Source organism: Tinamus guttatus, unplaced genomic scaffold (genome assembly GCF_059628265.1).
Source record: "Tinamus guttatus ecotype Peru unplaced genomic scaffold, ASM5962826v1 Tinamus_guttatus_pri_ptg000441l, whole genome shotgun sequence".
NCBI classification, from domain to species: domain Eukaryota; kingdom Metazoa; phylum Chordata; class Aves; order Tinamiformes; family Tinamidae; genus Tinamus; species Tinamus guttatus.
In genome coordinates this window covers 120,126-139,312 of record NW_028288975.1, presented here as the reverse complement: position 1 = coordinate 139,312, position 19,187 = coordinate 120,126, and the positions used below count along the sequence as shown (strand labels likewise).

At 43.6% G+C, this 19,187-nt stretch overlaps 1 protein-coding gene across 1 annotated transcript in view; it reads left to right on the top strand.

Annotated features, from left to right (window-relative positions):
- The window catches only part of LOC148593167 (syncytin-A-like), a 51,609-nt gene that overhangs the window by 5,184 nt on the left and 27,238 nt on the right, over positions 1–19,187 (top strand). Inside the window, exon 3 of the mRNA XM_088531965.1 lies at positions 16,034–16,780. Coding sequence (XP_088388091.1) covers positions 16,034–16,780 — 747 coding nt within the window. The remainder of the gene's footprint in view (positions 1–16,033; positions 16,781–19,187) is intronic.

The window sequence follows — 19,187 nt, the reverse complement described above, 5'->3', positions numbered from 1 at the left end:
CATCTGCATACATTCAAAACAAAAAAACTCATTCTGTGTAGTTCTTCATGTTCCTTTCCCTATAACAAAATTCCAGCTAGTAACTGCAAGGTTTTTTTCTTTCATGTTTTTTTGCTTGTTTCTTTTCCCCCTTCTCTCTTCTTCCCCAAGCTCCTATGGCCCTTCATGATTCAACGGAATTCCTTCATTCTTAGGGGAAATGCCACCACATCCCCATGCTACACAAGTACCACATCAGCTTCCAGCGCTATTATTTACTTAAAACCAATTCCAAGTATTTTTTAATGCCTTTGCAAGAGCTCCCAATATTTGTTTTATCTTTCACTGACTACAGTTCTTGGGCATCAAAGCATTTATACAATTTTCAAAATTTAGATTAATTTATGCTTTAAAAATCTGATTCAAAAGACTGTGAAGTCAACAGGCATCCCGGCTTCTACCATGCTGACCAAATCTTCCCTGTCTTTACACTTGTAATGATTGAGATTTTACAAAAAAGACTTATTTTGGTCAAAAGCTAATTAATAAAACTAAGTTGATCAGCTACTATCTGAAAAATGTCTGTCTGAACCCAGTGTCTCAGCTGAAACTGAAAGCCAGGATAAATAGGCAAAGCTCACTGGAAAGCAAAGATGACTCTATCCTATTTATCTTACCTAGAGGTAAAACGATACGGAATGAAGCTGGCAGACGAGGTTGCACGGCACGAAGCCAGAAGACGGCCGTGCACATATCATGTTGGGTAAGGCCCCAGGCCTCACTTGTCCTTATGGCAAGTGTCTGCATCCGTTTATACAGCGATTACTCTGAAATCCGCAGCCAGCTTTTCTTGTCTTTTTGTGACTGCTGGAAAATGCATCAGACAATGCTTAATTTCTCTTGCATAATGCTGTGATGAACCTCGGTTGTTCCAAACTCCTCTCAGGAAGGTGCCATGGGCAATCAGTGTGCAGACTGCAAGTCAATATTGCAGGTCTTTGTGAGGAACAATCATCAAACTCATGCTGCAGTTTAATCTAGAGCCCTTGGCTGTGTTCAGGGCCGCTGGGAGCCTCAGGAGAGAAGGCAGCGGTGGTTTTGTCCCGTTCTAATGGGAACCTCCACACCTGGACAACTTCCTGAAGCTGATCCAGTTCCACTTAGATTACTGTCTTTATAGACTGCAGGGAATTCTCTGCAAGATACCCAGGGAGAGCTCACTGTCTGCTGACCCGGCATATGCAAACTTTTGCTCATTTGCAGAATGTGGAGTATTTCAAGTATTGCAAAGCAGCTCTGCGGAGTCAGTACAGCGCTCTGTCCAGCCCGGGGATGGAGGTGCAGGACAGAATAAACCTGGAGCTTCCCTCTGCACAGGGTGGCCAGGCCTGCCCAGCAGCTTTGGTTGGTCCTCTAGGATAATCCTGCATCCCCCATTCCAACAGTTGTCCATATCTTATTCATTTGTCAGAAGAACAAAGAAAATGGTGAATCAATCAATCAGTCATACTTTTGAAAAGCAACAAAGCAACGATACAGTTAATTAAATCTTGTTTTCAAAGTCAAGCTAACAGAAACAATTACAAAGCTTAAAAGGAAAATCTTGTGTGCTGTCGTAAGAACGCTCTGCCTTGGTAGGGATGCACTGAACCAAACTGCCCAGAATGAGAACTGTGGCTGGGGCACCCTGTTTCAGACGGTGCCTCTGAACGCACTGCTTGTACCCCAGGTGAGGAGAAGATTTCTGAAGAACTCACTTCAGATAAGGTCATTACTGCATTTGGCTGTTAAGATGCAGTGAGCACTGTGCCAAGTAGGGTCTTTGACAGGGTCTGACAGTCTAAACTGAAGGTGATGTCAAGAAAGACATTTTTAGTGGGGATATTGAGCTTTCTGTAATTTTCACCTTGTGTTCAAAAGTCCATTTTATAAATAAAGGGGGTATTTGAGTGTTCAGCAGTTACTGTGCTGCTGAAGAGACCCTAGAAGGGGATTCTGATGCATGCGGTGAAACTAGGAAAAAAATCATGGGCTCCATTTGAGCCTCTCAGAGGACAGGAAGTTTCAGAGGAGAACCAAGCCAGAAGACTCCCTCCAAAACCCGGGGGAAGAGACTCCCTGGGCACTCCGTGAAACGGCCGAGGACATCCCAAGGTCTGGCTGAAGGGAAGCCAAGTGCTGGCAATAACAGAGATGTATTTTGGCTATTTACATTCCAGGAGGAACTTCTAACCCTGATCCCTGACCTGTCTCTGATAAAAGCTGTTTCATTTCCCCAAACAATCTGCTTCTTAAGATCAAGTATGTGGTGATCTCAAATGACAAAATTTTCTATAAACTTCATATACAAGTTACTTCACTGCCATTGCAATGGTAAGTTTGAAGAGCGTTTTCAAATAAATTCTAAGGAAAATAATTTCAGCTATGAATATCCTACATACTCAGCCTTTTTGCTGTGTGAAGATTATTTTATGCCACATTTTCATTATGCAGTAAACCTCATGTATAGTTATAGCAAAAAGAGAGCATAATCAGAATTTATGGATGACCTTACCTATTATTGATGTGCTGTTTTACAGGCTGACTTACATTCCTATTGTATCACAGTCACTTAATAATGAAAATATGTCCCTCTTATTCTCCACAAAAAGCTTTGTATTTTCTAGCATGTTTGAGGAAATGATCTGGCATGTATCAATAAAGACAACAATAATTGCCATGGGCTTCCTTCTGTTTATGCAGAAGGAATTTCCCAGTTATGTATGGAGGGCTGTCAGATGTAAGACATCATGCAAATGGAGTGGGTCATAAAAATAATTCTAATATAGCTAGAACAGAATTCCCAGAAATATTTATCTTGCTAAGAGGAAAATACAGAAAATGATATAGTAGCTGTTGCAGAAGCAATAAGGATGTACCACAGCATTATCCACAATCATTCACAAAGATCACTTGATTGCAATAGCAAAGCAAATAGCGTTGCATGGTTAAAACGAACTGACTAGATACAATAAAGGTTTTACATAAATGTAAATTCATATTTATGTACTCTGTAATAATTAACTACTATTATTGATACAAATACTTATAGTGATAGTCATAATTAACTACTGTTTCAAATGAGATAAAAATTAAAGCCTTGATTTAAAAGTGAATATATTTCTCTATGATTTTTGATATTTCAAAATATGAAAATATAAATTTTTGAATAATTGGCTACTACTGCATTGCCGATCCATTAGTGATTTGATTATAGTTAAGATAGTGATGGAACTGAATCAGCAATGAAAACACAAAAAGTATTTTTGATGTATGGAAATCAAATGAGTTGAACATTTACTATGCATCATAATTTGCAGTTGCTGTTGCTAGTGTTAACTTTGGGAAATACTATATTGCTTACAAATTAATGAAAAATGAAAATAAATGTTGCTTGCAGAAGATGCTAAGCATAACTGAAAGGGTAAAATTTGGCAAATAAATTGTCATATTTATGAACTGCTGGTCTGACACAAACTGTGTACTAGCATATCTAGCAGTTTATGCATGTAGCTGTGTGCGTGAATGCATATGCCAGAGGCCGATGTGCTCCGATGTGCCACCTTCACATCAAGCCTCCTCAGTTTCTTAAAAGCTGCTATTTTTTTATTCTTAGTCCCATGTCCAATACAACAGTGGAAGACAATTTTCCTTGGATAAACTAGTTGCAGAAATCTGACACATACTGGTTGCATTGTGGGCGAGCTTCAAATGCGGGTGTATTTCAATTGTACAGGGAAAGCGTTTTAGCAATTAATTTAATACCTCCCGAGCTGTACTCAAAGCAGTTAAAACTGATACTGAATTTTACAGAATACTTTGAAATTTAGCATAATCTGAGGGCACTGAAAATCTGAATGAGAAATACCTGAGATATTCAGCAAAACTGTATTTTTCATCATTTCATCATTTTCGTAGAATATTTTAAATCCAACCTCTCCTTCATTTCGATTATATATAATAAGTATCATTGAACCTGAGGAGGTGAAGTCTGGAAGTTTGGAAATACCAGTGGCCAACCAGGATGTCTGGTGAGAAAATTAATACTTCTGTCTTGTCATGCCGAGAAAAAATTCTCATCTCACCAAATAAAACATCTCTGCTAGAACAGGTTAATTAGAGTTGCAAATCCATTTTCTAGACATTTTGGACTACTGAAAAGATTTTTTTTTTAGTTTTCTTTGCTATATCTTATATTTTTTGTTTTTTCATTTCGGTTTTATTCTTCACTAAAATTAGTCATCTGCCTTTCCTTCATTCTAGGATTAACTCTTTTTGCTTTATTTTCCCAGCAGACTGATTGTCAGTTATGTTCCATCAGCTTCAACTACTGTCGGATTTCTATACAGCTGCCAGGGCATCTGTGGCAATGAAATGTGATTTTGTGTTAGTAATATCCAAAGATCTGTGCTAATAGTAGTTTTTTGGGGGAAAGTGTTTGCATGTACTTCAAAAGTAGTCTGACAAATTATTAAAGAACACTGATCCCCAAGAAACTATAGATATTATTCTTTGTGCTATAAATCTCCCTTTAAGAAATCTTCATCTTTTATGCTTCATTATTTATCTTTTATGCTTCATTATCACAGAAGTCAGAAGGTACAGATCTCAAAGTCAGAGACACTTAAGAGATAAGAACGTCCTCCTCAGAGACATGACACATAATACTATACAAACTTCTGAGCTTTGGGGAAAAAAAGGAAAGAATAACAAAAGGAAAAAGGATTATTTTAGTGTGTTTTGATTATAGGTGCTTATGATTCCATGCTTTATATGTTAGAGGTAGATACCTAGAGGTGGTAGAGTCTGTGTGGATATTTCTAGAGATTAATTTCTACATTAGACTAATATGTGTAAAGAGAAGCCATTTCTTTTTACCTAGAAGAGATGGAAATTGTATATAAATCTTGCAGAAGAAAAGCACATAATCTTTTTCTAAAACACCCAGTAGGGAGGTTAAAAAAAAAAAGGTTGTGCAATGCAAGGCGAGGGGAGTGACAAATCATGTCCAGAAGCACCAAATCAACAGGCCGGCCCTCTGCCAAACCGGGAGACCCTTGTGCACCTGCAGGGCTGAAGCGGCCAAAGACACGGCTCAGAGCGCCGAGTGTCACTGCCGTAAAAGCGCGATGTGCTCCCGAGCGGTCACCCGGGTCCTGCAGCCGCCAGGAACGCCCCGTGAGCGAGCGGTGTTGGCTCCGCCGCACCGAGACGCGGACGGGGACGGAGGGGAGCACGGCTCAGCACGGCTCAGCACGGCTCAGCGCGGCTCAGCACGGCTCAGCACGGCGGGCAGCAGCGGGGGATCATTAGTGAGCAAACTGCACACAGGTTCGGGCTGCTGGTAGCGTGGAGCTCGCCAACACACCTCTCATTGCAGAGACCAGCTGCCAGAGAATAATTCCTCCCTGTATGTGAAGCAGTACGGTGTTCTCTTAAATGACCATTTCATAATAAGAAAAATTATTGCTTATTCTTTCTCCCTGTGCATCTAAAAGTGCAACAGAAAAGCTGACATGATAGATGTGCAGGTCTGGTGAGTGAACACAGTTCAGAGGGGCCAAAATTAGTAACAGATCATGTTGAGAAATTACAACATAGAGCTATACCTAGGATACAATAAATACTATAGCCCACACTGTCATTCATGTCTACATTTATAACGTCTTTATTTTAAAGCTATAATAAATTAATCAGTTGGTAGCTAGTCACTGGTGTGGCTTCTTAGGGCTTTTTGGTGTTTTTCCATCTTGTTTTTCCCATGAGATTACATTACTTCGAGTTATGCTGCTCTGTAATGTAGCCTGTTAAAGATATAGCAAACCGGGTATATGCAGCCTATTTCACAGAAATAGTAATAGTTAACGCTACTAAAGCGTATTCTTCTGAAGATCTTGAACTAATTAAGCACAGGAAGATGAATCTCTGTTTTACGGACAGGAAAAATGAGCTGCAGAGAACACAAGGCACTTGTACAGCATTACACGGGAAAGCAGTGTCAGGACTGAGGGCGCAAAGGGCAGGGCACAGAGTCGTTCCGGCCCTACCTCCTGCTTGGCCTGCGCAGAGGAGCAGTGAATTCTCTTATCAGGTTCCTGGGCCGTGCGGCTGCCCCGGCACCCAGGGCCTGCGCTCAGCAGGAGCCCCCATCCACCAGCGCGGATGTCGGTGCCGCGCTGGAAGCCGAGGGGCAGCGGAGGAGCCGCACGGAGGAGCGGCCGCGGGGAGCGCAGCGAGGCCTGACCCGCTGCCCGGCGCCATCACGGCCGGGAGAGGGAGGATCACGGTGAACTGAGGTTGTCTTTATACTCCTGCGCTCAGGTAGTGACTTCCAGGCCTGCTATTTCCTAATACATACTGTAAAGAATCTTAAAGTTGCTGCTTAGCAGTTTCTGATTTGTCTTATGCAATCCCAGAGACATGTAGTAGGATTGCACGGAGCATAAATTACAATAGAATTTACTCATAGAGCATAAATCACACTGCTCAGGACTACATTGCAACACCACGCTATTTATCAGTGAAATATGGCTGTAGGATTCTGTAGAATGAGAAAAAAAGCTTTTTCTGAGGAAAATTCACACAAATATTCTTTCTGTAATTTCCAAGGAAATCCTCCGATCATACCTGGTTATTCCAAACCTCTTGCAAATGCATCCAACTCATTTCATAACATTATCATTAAGCAAAGCTTTTAATATTTAATAAGAGATATTTATAAATTGATGTAGCAACATTGTTTACCATTTATATGACCTCTCTCAGCCTGGTTTATTAGTTGTCATTAGAAACTGCCTACAGCATGTATTTTTCATTTAGGAAGGTAAATAAATCTTTACCTAAGACTGATGTCTGAGGATGGACTTGTATTTAAAATTTAGGATGAGTAAAAAGCTTACCAAACCTTCAGCAAACTGATAAGAATATTACGGTATTGCTAGACCAGAGTAATGATCCATCTAGCCAAGTATCTTCTCTTTCACATGGCAATCAACAGAGGAGCACCTGACACTTATCATTTTCTGCTGTCCATTGCCCTTGTACTGCCCCAGAATCTGGAAGAGTTGTATTAAGGATGTTAGAAGGCAAATCCCTTCCAAATACCTTTAGTATCCATGGATCTGCTGTTCATGAATTTGTCTAATCCTTTTTGGAGTCCACCGATCCTTTTAGCGCCCACGCTCCAGAAGTTCATGACCTGTTGTGTGAGAACTATGTTGATTTCTTTATTTTAAACCAACCTGCTCCTAGTCTCCCTGACTGCCTCCTAGTTCTCATATTGGGTATTGGGTAAACAGCATTTCAAATTTCTGTTTATTCACTGACTTCAGGTTTTGGTGAGCTCCAGATTATCTTCATTCTGCCTTATCTGAGTTCAGTACCACATATTCCCCACATATGCCTTAACTTACCTTTATCTCTGCTGCAGTTTATCCACCATATTTTTGCTCACTCAGTTTTGTGAGGCCTTTCTGGGGCTCCTCACCACAGGCACAGCATTTGATCATATTTTGTGCTTGCTTTTCCCTCTAGCAGGAGACATAGCTGAGTATCTTAAAGAACAACAGTTTCTCACTCCAAATAGAAATATAATTCAGTGTGATGACTTACAACAGAGTAAAACAGAAAACGTGTTTACCGTATGCAGCTTCCCCACCCTGCAATTCATCCGCATTTGTCTGAAATCATTCTGTTGTGTTTTATGTGCACCACTACAGAATTGCAGCCACCTCTGAGTTCGTATTCAAAGCAAGAGATGTATAAACCCCACGGACAGGCAATTTGGAGTGCGTCTGGGTGAGGTTCAATGCAAAAGGCACTCAGCAACATGCTGCATGGACCCGCTCGCAAGGACACTGATCTGCTTCATCCTTCACAGCGAGGGCATGCAGGATCATCTGGGTGAAGACCTACAGACAGTTGGAAATTTTGAATTAGTTCGTGTCATAATCTATAAAACACATTTTGAACCAGGCAAGATCTGTAGAAATAACTTTTGAGTAACTGTGCTGGTTGTGTATTGCCAAGGCTTCAAATCTGAAGAAGCAAGAGAAAAAATGTATTTCAGGCTATGCAGAACACCAAATATTCACAACAGAATGATAAGACTCAAGCTTCTCATCTATGCTTCAATTGACCAAGGACAAATATCTCAACACAATAAACATTCCTACCAATTTTCAAGAAAAGCAAAATTGTTTCTTCGTTTTTCCAGCTGAGTGAAGAGACAGTCCTTGCTCTGCCACAGGACATTAAGCACTCCGATCAGCATTTTCATCTTCATTGCAGTGTAGCTTTTGCCCACGCTGCCACCAAGTAATGAGTTACAGAGCTTTGAGCACAAAATTTGGAATCTCATGTAAAACAGATAGACCACTCTGCCCATTTTTAAAATAAATCTCCCTACTTCATCACCGTAGCAACTGTCAATCTAATCACGTACTTGACAATATTAAATTTATCATATTTAAGCAAATATGATTTGCTCAGATGCCAGGGCGAAGGGCACAACAAACATACTCAGAAAATCCTGATGAAGAGAGAAGGCAGAAAAACACATTTCATATGTGTTCCTCCTTACACAGCCGCCTGCTGCTGCTCCTCCCTGCCCCTCCGTTTGCATCCTGGTACAGGACGACCCTCACTTGAGGCTATCAAGAGAGCTCAGGCAGTGATGGTGGCCCTGGCCCCTAGGCCAGATCCATATGAATTGCAGCACCAGCAACAGATCCCAGAGCAGCAGAGCCTGGAACGAACGCTGTTGAAGGGGAATGAGTTGTTTGAAGTGCAGGCCCAGAGCTTTTCTTCCAGTGTCTCAGCAGCAATGGGCTCGGACCCGAGCTCTGTCCTCCTGCAGAGACGGGACGTGTCCGTCTGCCCTGTGGCACTCACAGGATCTGACCGTGCAAAATTCTTCTCACACAGATAACTGATTCACCAGAGTCACTGCCCAAACAATTGATTCCTTACATGGAATAGCAACTCACAGGCACCTTTCCAATGGCAGTTCCAAGGCTGGTGTTTGTTTATTCATTTTTGTTTATAAAAGGATACCCAGCTCTCTGTGTGAGCTGTAGCTGCTGCCTCGTGGCACTCAATGCTTGCTTCACACAAGCACAGCACAAACAGCCACTGACTTACTGCATTAAAGCAATGCACTTCGGGACAACTTGAGTGTGAATGGTGCTATATAAATCTAAATTCTATTAGACACTTCATGCTATACATGCTCATTGTACAGCACCTCGCCAGTGCTTTATCTTAACAAGAGAATGGAACACAAGACTTAGAAAAATGGTTTGCTTACAATCAGCCAAGAATTATTATTCTGCTGCAGTGCTAATACATTGTCATACAAATGCCATGGCAGGCAGATAAGAGTTCCACTATTTAAGCTGAAGAGCTCTGTTCTGTCTTTAGATATGTGGGCTACATTGTTATTCTTAACTCATTTCTACTTATAGAATGGAGTGTGTGCTTATACTGAAAAAAAACTTACACTTTTTTTTTCCTTCTGTTCAGTTCTAACTATTCATGGCCATCTCCAAATATTTAATTAATTAATTTAGTCTGACTAGTTCGCATTTTGCAGTATCCCAATCCAGTCTTTCAGTAGATTTTAGTAAATCATCCCTGAAAGCTTTTTTACTTAGATAGTGTTTCTTGCACAACATCAATCATTCTACTGTTTCCCAGAAAAAAATGTTTTCTCAGTCTAGCTTTCTTTATTGTTCTCCATTACATAAATAAAATGATTTATGGAACAACAAAAGGAGAGAAAGGAGAAGGAGAATTGTCTGATCTTTTTAGAATTATTTTTTCTTCATCCTGAGATTTACGCATTTTGGCCTCCGAGACTTGTGTTTGCACTGAAGAAGCATCTCAGCTTTCTGGTGGCCTCTGCTCCTTATCTTTTGCACTGTGCCCTTACGATTAGTGAAATGTCAGGCTACTCTTAGTCCTGGGGTAGATAAGGCGGGAGGTCTGAGCAGCCCCCTGAGCCCGAGCGCGCTGCGGTGACTCGTGCGCAGTGTGAGCAGGACCCGCGCGGGCGCTGCCTCCTCCTGCACCATGGAAACGGGGGTGCCAAACACACGCGCTCACATCGGTGCACACGGATTAAATTATGTGGTTGCTATGGCAATGCCAGACAAATGCTCCTTTCTGCAGATTCCTCGATGCTCCCCTGTCACATAATCAAGTGCTATGGGGCTGTAACAATCCTCTATCAGATCCCCTCTCCAGCTGTCTATATTCACAACTGAGTCAAAGGCACTGACAAAACACAAACTCGCAGCTAACTCCTGGCTTCTAACCTCTCCGCAGGGGCAGAGAGCACGAGCGCAGAGCTCTGCTCACGCTGTCCCACGCGGGTTTGGGTGACAGACGCTGCCAGCGCCCGGCTGCCGACGGCCGGCAGGACACAGCGCGTGGGGACGGCCAGGCCGCCGGGCCGGGGACACGCGGCTGCTGCCAGGCCCGCGGGATGCACCCCCGTCCTGCCCGGTGCGGAGGGGCACGTCGTGCCAAAGCCAACGCCGCAACCGCACGGCATCGCCGCACGGCATCGCCGCACATCCCTGTGTCAGGTCAGGCTATCGGCCACCAAACACTCACTACGCTTTTTGTTGAAGGGCATCGAGACAGCGCGCACCTCAGAGCCTCCATACCTTGCAGTTTAGGCCATATAGAGAGAACCATGACTAGCAGCGTCTTCATGAAACTCTGGTTTGGAGAAAAACTTTGGCTGAACAAACTCTTAGAAGTAACTTAACTGCTTTGTATAGCCATATTCTTGGGCAAACAATACTAGGGAAGAATTATTTATCAGAGACATCCTTGTAACATTCTGAGAAACAAATTTTCAGTTCTATGTTATTTGTTTCTGCTCCTTTTATATATTTATTGTTTCCTGTAAGTGTTTGTTCAACAGAAAAAAAATTAAGTGTACTCCAGAGTGACTGGAGTCTCAGTACTTGTGTGATTCAATACTTCTGGTTTCAATAATATATGTGTTGGGGCCTTAGCACTTTTACAGGAATACGAGGAGCTGAAGTGATGAGAACTGAGGAGCTGAAGTGATGAGAACCGAGGAGCTGAGGCGGTGAGAACCGGGAACTGAAGCGATGGGAACCAAGGCCACCCGGAGAAGATAACGCTCGTTAGCAACTTTTTAATGAACTAGGCCGGCCATAGCCAGATAAGCATCCGGGAGGACCAGCAATAGAGCATCGGAAAGGAATGTCAGCCAGCTGCAAGCTAGTTATGCATGGACACTATAGCTTAACCAATGAGAATGCTGTTGCTTAGCGCGTGTGTACGCTTACAGGTGATAGAATTGTATAAAGCTACACCGTAGAGAATAGTAAACGAATTGAACCTGCTTCACATTGAAGTGTCGTTCATTCCGTCTCGCGGGGTGGGCCTCGGCATCTGGTGACCCCGACGTGATACGACCGTGGGTAGAGTGGAGCCGAGAACGCGAGGGATCCTGCAGCCAGCGGAGAAGTAGCTGGGCGCCCGGGAGAGGCGGATCGTGGCCACGGCTGACCTAGTGAGTCAGGACTGACCTGGTGAGTCAGGGGCAGGATGGGGATTGCTGCATCAGCAACTAGGATGGAAATTGCTGCATCAGCAACGGAGCGTGCTATTATAGAAAGTTTGTTAAAGCTCGCTCAAAAGACTGAAACTGAGATCTCAAAAGACGATTTAATTGACTTGCTGCTGTTTTGTAAGCAGAAAAAACTCATAGAAGAAACTTCTCAGGTATATAAGCTCGAGTCCTGGGAGCGAGTGGGAAAAGAACTGTGGGATGGTGTGCAAGTAGGTTCAAAGGAAGCTTGTCGACTTGCGAAAATATATCGTCCCGTGCAGCTAATGCTTGAACAATTGCACGGGGAGGCCCAAGTCGCTGCCGCTCTGCGGAAAGCAATCCGCGGAGGGAAAGGGGAGGAGACAGGACCACCGACGGGGGCTGAGGAAAGGGCCAGAGTGGCGAGAAAGTCGGCAGAAAGTTCAGGGAAGTTGGAGAATAGAGGCAGTGAGCGTAACGCAGCCGTGGATGCTGTGAAGCAGGCGCTGTTTTTAGTGCCGTCAGAACGAAAGACCCCATCATTTACGATGGTGAAGCAGGGATTGCGGGAGTCCTACGGAAATTTGGTGAATAGGCTCGTGCAATCCCTGGAGCAAGCTACTGATGAACAGACCCTCTGCAAGCTTTCGATCTGGTGCAGAGAGAATGGGTTCAAAGCTGAGCCCCACCTAGTATTCAAATCCGATGTGAAAGCCAAAAGCAAAGTGGCCATCGGAGCCACGGCAGCCTTTGCGAGCACTTCAGGACCGGGACCGCCACGCCACTGAAAACCGCTGGTGTTTGGAGATCCATCACAACCCCCCCGCCCGTGCCTGCCTCTGTGCCTGCACCTGCGGCGCCTGCACCGTCTGCCCCCGCATCCACCCGCCCCCCCCCCACACCGTCGCACCTGAAGAATGGCCTGGCTGGGTCCAGGACTTGTTAGATTGCCTTGAAAAAAGGAGAAGGGGGGCCGGGGAAGAGAAGGCGAATGAGATCAAGGAAACTTATGTTGCTGAGGGCTTGACAACAGCCAAGGGGGAGGTGCAGAGGAATTTGATCTGTCTTTAAAAGTGGGGGTTGAAGAACTGTAATGCTTTAAGTGAGGATAGAAACCGTTATTAGGGCTATTATTTCTATTTGCTATGTTCATCTCTATTATGTGTTGTATCCTTTGTATATTGCTGCTGACATGAGGTATGGTTGAAAGGTGGAAATTTGTATGATCCGTAGAGTCATAAAACTATTGTGCAAAATAGAATCCAAGACCCTGAGAAAGATGTTTGCCTGCCCAGGCTGAGCGATAAGGAGTGCGGAGGCGGCTGCTCAGCCAGGCTCAGAGCCGACCTCCTCCGAAAGCAGTTGAAGGCGGCTGCTCGACCGGGCTTGTAGCCAACTTAACTGCAAACATCCTCTAAACTAATTTGAAGGTCAAACACCCGAGAGGGAGGGAGATGAGAAAGGCAGGACCCTCAGACTGACGACTGGGACAATTTACTGACATGCGCACCTGCGCACCCAGGAGGGAAGATTATGTGACTGAAGGCGGAGTTTGTCCGCCCCCTGGTCTGCCTGCTGGCACGTACTGGCCCTACGTGGCAGGATGCACCGGGCATAAACAGACAGAGCAGAGAGAAAGGAGGGGTGAGACTCCTAACACTGAGACCCACGTTGTCTCTGCGGGGACGCCCGCCGAGTTAGGAGCCTATCGGCAACCCTCTAATCTGCCAACTCGAGAGAATGTTCAGTCTCAGTGACCTGCCGACAACCAGTGGAACTCACTAGCGGAGTGCACAGCTACGTGAGGTCGTGCCACTGGATGGAAATTGTGTTTGTGCTGTTTGTATCTGTGGTTTTTAGATCTTTATTGTGTAACATATATATCAGCAGAGAGGGCTGAATAATCACAACAAGTAAGTCCAGAATTTGAAAACGGTAAAGTCAGGAATAACTCAGACTATGGTGTTCCCCCCCCCACCTCCCCTGCCCACCCACCCCACCGGTGGAGGACTGTGAGCTGTACTCTGACTTGTATCCTTGGACAGAGAGGAAACCAAATTGAAGCTATGCAAACATAAATAGAAATGGAAACAGAGAACCTTTCAAAATTTTTCACCATACTATTGCATCCTGAGGACCATGACATAGTGGAACATATTTCGGTTCAGTATCAAACAAGCCAGTGTTGTGGTATTGCTAAAATGTGATATATTGCTCCAATTGGGAACAACACAATTGGGTCAGACACTATTGGCCAGTTTACATTTCCCTAAAAATAGGCTGTGCCATAATCGCAGCATAAAATATAAATCAGTAAGTGAAGACTTTGTGCCTCGTAATGATTGCCGTACTTCCCAAGATCTGTCTTAGATGGAAGGATTTTTTTTTTTTTTGGATTTGGTCTTACAAATGCGATTATGGTTAAGTAAGCTAGCCTATCAAGTAGAAAAATTAGCTAATGCCACCGATACTAGTATACAGTTGCTCGATCGACAATTACAAGCCACATCAACAATGGCTCTTCAGAACTGGATGGCACTGGACTTGATGCTGTTATGCTAAAATGGACTTTGTGGCTACCTAAACCTCTCCAGTACCGACTGCAGCATTTATATCCCTAATGTTACACAGGACCTGGATATCCAATCAGAGAAGATGCGACAGGTGGCAAAAGACACCCATGAACTCTGAGAATCACTAGCTGGCTGGCGAAGGTGTTTAGTTGGTTTGGATTTGGTGTCACTGGTTGGATTCAGTTTGATAGAATATGTGGTGATGTTCATTGTGATGATAATTGTCCTAAGTATAGCAATATCCTGTATAAAATCTACTATAATGAAAGCTATTAACGTAAAGATGATTCAGTTCACCGCTTATACCCCTTTACAGGTGGATGACCCAATTGATGTCCCAAGTACTAAGACTCTAATTTGAGACTAAATTTCAATATACAATGGTAACTGGAGTCACGGGGTGGATACAAAGTTTGTTATACTCAATTACTTACTATTGTAACTGCAATATTTTCTGTATATATATTCTTGTAGAACTAGACTCCCTTCCTTTTCTGTAACTTCCTCCGTCTAATGTACCAATGTGCAATCACTTGCCTACCTGCATCATGTTTAGGGCATGTAATATTAACACCTAAACAATTCCATGTGAAGCTTGAGTGACTATGGTCACAGGGTGGATAATGTGGAAGAAGTGTTTGTGGAAGAATTGTTTGAAAGCAGAAACTGGATGGGACCTTTGGACTTGATAACCTGGGGGAAAGGGTATGCTTGTGTTGTTACAGATACTGGAACCAGATGGGTGCCAGCGAAATGGGTGAGACCTTGGCTGGAAGCAAACTCACATACATCAGATGAAGCAGGCAAGCAGCTGGTGCAAGTGTGAGCCTGCAGAACAACATGGGAGGAAGAAATGTTACTGTTGTTATTAGTTGTATATTGTGGCTTTTAGGAGGTAGTGTTGCTTTTAATGCTATTATAGGAGCTGATACTGCTTTTAATGGATATGTCATGCTTCTTAGGCATATTGTTAATTATACCCAAATTAAGAGTTCTTGCCTTTGTGGGACAGCAGATATAACCCATCAGACAGGTATCCCTTATGATTATTGTTTGCTTTGAAAAAAGAGGGGGAGAAGGGTCCCTACGAATTAATCAGTAAAGCATGCTATATCTTAAATTGGCTTAACCCTCGAAATGATGATAGTATACCTATTTTCACCCATTTTTCTAAAAACCCAGCTGATCTTTCAGGAAAGAAGGTGCAGGTAGAAGTTTTCTGGCCGCAGAAACAGATCTGGGAAGGTCCAGTCGAGTTAATTACGTGGGGACGGGGTTATGCTTGTGTACTTGCAGGAGATGGAGCGACCTGGGTACCAGCCAAGTGGGTACGACCGTGGTTGCGGAACAGACAGGAACAATCAATGGACCAGGATGTCAGAATGGACCAGGTTCAGCTGTTTGGTAATCATCTTGATAACAGTGACAGGAATAGTGCAGGGGAAATGGCAGACAGAAATTCAGCAGAGGGAGAACATTTGGGTCACCATAGCTAATCAGATAGGCCAAAGTGCCTTCTGTCTTAGCTTGGAACGTCCAGGAGACCCTTTTCGTACTTGTTTGATAGGTGTCCCTGTTTGGCAACCTCAAGAATTCAATGGGTACGTAGTTAATTTTGCTGTGCTTAATGATACTCTATTAAATACTACTATGTGCTCTTACCGATCAAAGCGAACGGCAGAACAGTTAGACGGGTGCTGGCAGTGTGAAATCATCAAAAGTCTGAATGGCACTTTGACTTCCCCGCCGGAGGAATTAGACTTGTTGGGAAGTCTGAATGCCACAAATACCACCCGAAACGGTGGATGGGTTAGTTTTGAACTGCATAGCAAAGGTGCACTTGAAGAAAGTACATCGCAATGGGCAACAGTTAACTCGGGGCTGAAAATTAATGATGTTTATCTTCACACATATACCCAATGTAAATTAACGAGCTTCTCTGCAAAACGGCTACCACCAGGAGTGTTTTTAATATGCGGAGACCGGGCATGGAACGGAGTACCGTCCAGTCCACAAGGAGGTCCATGTTATCTGGGGAGACTGAGTTTGTTTCACCCTAATATATCTCAAGTGATGACCTTTGTATCCAAAAGGAAGAAACGATCGATACATGAGTTAGATTGTACAAAAGTTGGGGATCCAAGATTTTGGTCAAGGGTCAAAACTATCTTCGTGTCCCTGCTTATCCCAGGGAGCACTGCCGCACGAGCAATGACTTCCTTGAAACAGCTAGCATGCTGGACAAGGAATGAATTAAATTTAACATCAGACATTTTAGATCAGCTATCGCAAGATGTAGCTAGTGTAAATCATGTAGTATTGCAGAATAGAGCCGCAGTAGATTTTCTGCTTTTAGCACATGGGCATGGGTGTGAGGATTTTGAAGGTATGTGTTGTTTAAACTTATCCGATCATTCAGAGTCTATCCATAAAAAGATTGCACTCTTGAAAGAAGGGCTGCACAAGTTGAAGGAAGAAAGTTGGGGATTAGAAGATTGGCTCAGATCGTTAGGCTTAGGACCATGGATTACAGAAATGTTGTACCACTTGTGCGTGATCGGGATGGTTATACTCGTGCTTGTGATTATGTTACCTTGCTTTTGCCAATACTTGCAACGCTTGATGCATAATACCGCTAATTCTGTTTTTGAAAAAAGAGGGGGAAATGTTGGGGCCTTAGCACTTTTACAGGAATACGAGGAGCTGAAGTGATGAGAACTGAGGAGCTGAAGTGATGAGAACCGAGGAGCTGAGGCGGTGAGAACCGGGAACTGAAGCGATGGGAACCAAGGCCACCCGGAGAAGATAACGCTCGTTAGCAACTTTTTAATGAACTAGGCCGGCCATAGCCAGATAAGCATCCGGGAGGACCAGCAATAGAGCATCGGAAAGGAATGTCAGCCAGCTGCAAGCTAGTTATGCATGGACACTATAGCTTAACCAATGAGAATGCTGTTGCTTAGCGCGTGTGTACGCTTACAGGTGATAGAATTGTATAAAGCTACACCGTAGAGAATAGTAAACGAATTGAACCTGCTTCACATTGAAGTGTCGTTCATTCCGTCTCGCGGGGTGGGCCTCGGCATATATGATTCACTTCCTTTTCAGAAGTGTTTCTAAATAGCAGAATCCTTTAAACTTAGAGAAACTGCATTTGCTTTTATGCACATTACAGAAGTAAATGGAATCGTATAGCTGAGGAAGAACTTAAAGATTGAAGGACTCTGCTAGAAATAAGAAGAGTGGCATCTCTTGACCTTTAAGTCATGACAGCTTTGAAATAGAATCTAGGATTAGCAGTCAGAGCTGTATTTTTGTTCAAAAGCTGTCATTTAGTCTGATGCTATAGAAGCTTTCCTGGCAGCAGCAGCAGGTTAAACGTTTTCTCCTTTGGGCGCAGGAGCAGCAGGTGAAGCGCAGCCCGTGATCCCTCCTGTTTGTCGGTGAGGGAGGCACCTCGCAGGGCTCGGGGCTGCCGTGGAACCCAGGCTCCTTGGGCTGTGCGCCTGCCCTGGGCGCTGCGGTCACGCCGCCCCGTCGTGCTGCTCCATCGTTTCGCTCCGTCGTGCCGCCCCGTCGCTCGTACTCACCTTATCTTTATCTGCTTGGACCCCAAGGCCAGAGCCTGTGCTCGTCTCTTGCCAAGTGTCAGAAATCCCGCAGCGCAGCAGCTTCCTCTTCTCGGTTTAAACTTGTCACAGTGGAGCTGGGATTTACTGAGTTTGTATTTGCTGCCAGAGAATATTGATAAGAGGGATTTAAAAGAACACAAGCATAAATTGGACACAGTTTGAGATACCCTCACTTGAACCAATAGTGAAGCATTTAGAAGGTAGTTATTTGCCATCCCTGACTGGGGAATACCCCGGAGTGTGAGGGAATGCAGACATTTTCCAACACATATTTCAGGCTAACGTTGATCTGCAATGTCAGGTGTACGGGCGAGAGACGACAAGCAGGGCCTTTACTTCTAAAAAAAAAAAAAAAAAAAAAAAAAAAAAAAAAAAAAAAAACCTCAAGCTCCCTGTGGGATCTGGACAGAGCCACAGCAAAGGATGTCACAGCAGAGAGAAATAAATGCAATCCCCCAAATCCTCGGCACGTTTTCATTGTGAGAGCACTGCCTCTCCAACAGAGGAAGTACCGAGGCAGCTTGACGGCATAATTTTCAAGCGACCCGAGACCATGCTCAAGACAGTTCAATTATCACAATCTTAGGAGCCGAGTGCCTCAAGAGATACAGAATGAATCAAGTTCATGTGGCATAAAGGTTTTAAGTGTAGAAATGCTCAAAAATAATGAGCTGATACTTGGAATTTTCCTTGACTTCCTGACTCTTCAGGGCGAGACCTGTTTGTTGCAGCAGGTATTGCCCTTAGCAGTTTCCTGAACTTTCCCCTCTCCTGCATGCTTGAACTTAGCATATTGTTTGGAGACCCCAACAACAGCTAAAGTTTGATACGCCTCTATGAAGAAAACTCTGTAGTTTTGGAAGTAGCAAAAATTCAACCCTTCTCAATAGTGAGTTGAAAGAGGTAGATTCAGGCAAGCAAGGCAGAATTCTTCCTGCTGCTCCTGAACAAGCAAATGTGGCTTGAAAAGCAAACTGATGGCTTTTATTGGAGTTTTGACCTGTAGCCATTTGGATTCTTTAGGAAAAAAATCACTAATGGAATTTCCTAGACTAGCGGCCAAAAAAAAGTATAATTATCAAAAACATCTGGAATGTTATTAATGCTGAATATCAAAAACAATAGGGGAGATAAAGAGCCAGTTAACATCTGGCCCTTAGTAAATCTCACATACTGCACATTTGCATTAATTTGCTGCATAGATTGTTTTGACATGTCATATTATGGATAAAATTTAAGAACTGTGCCTTCTGTGGCATTTCAGAGCTAGAAATACATGGACTGAGCCCAGGGATCCTTGCAGTGTAGTTTTTCCTCTTGTGAGATTTTTGACTTAAAACTGCACATTTATCTTTAAGCACTACAAGCTGCAGGTTCCCGTAATTTACATTT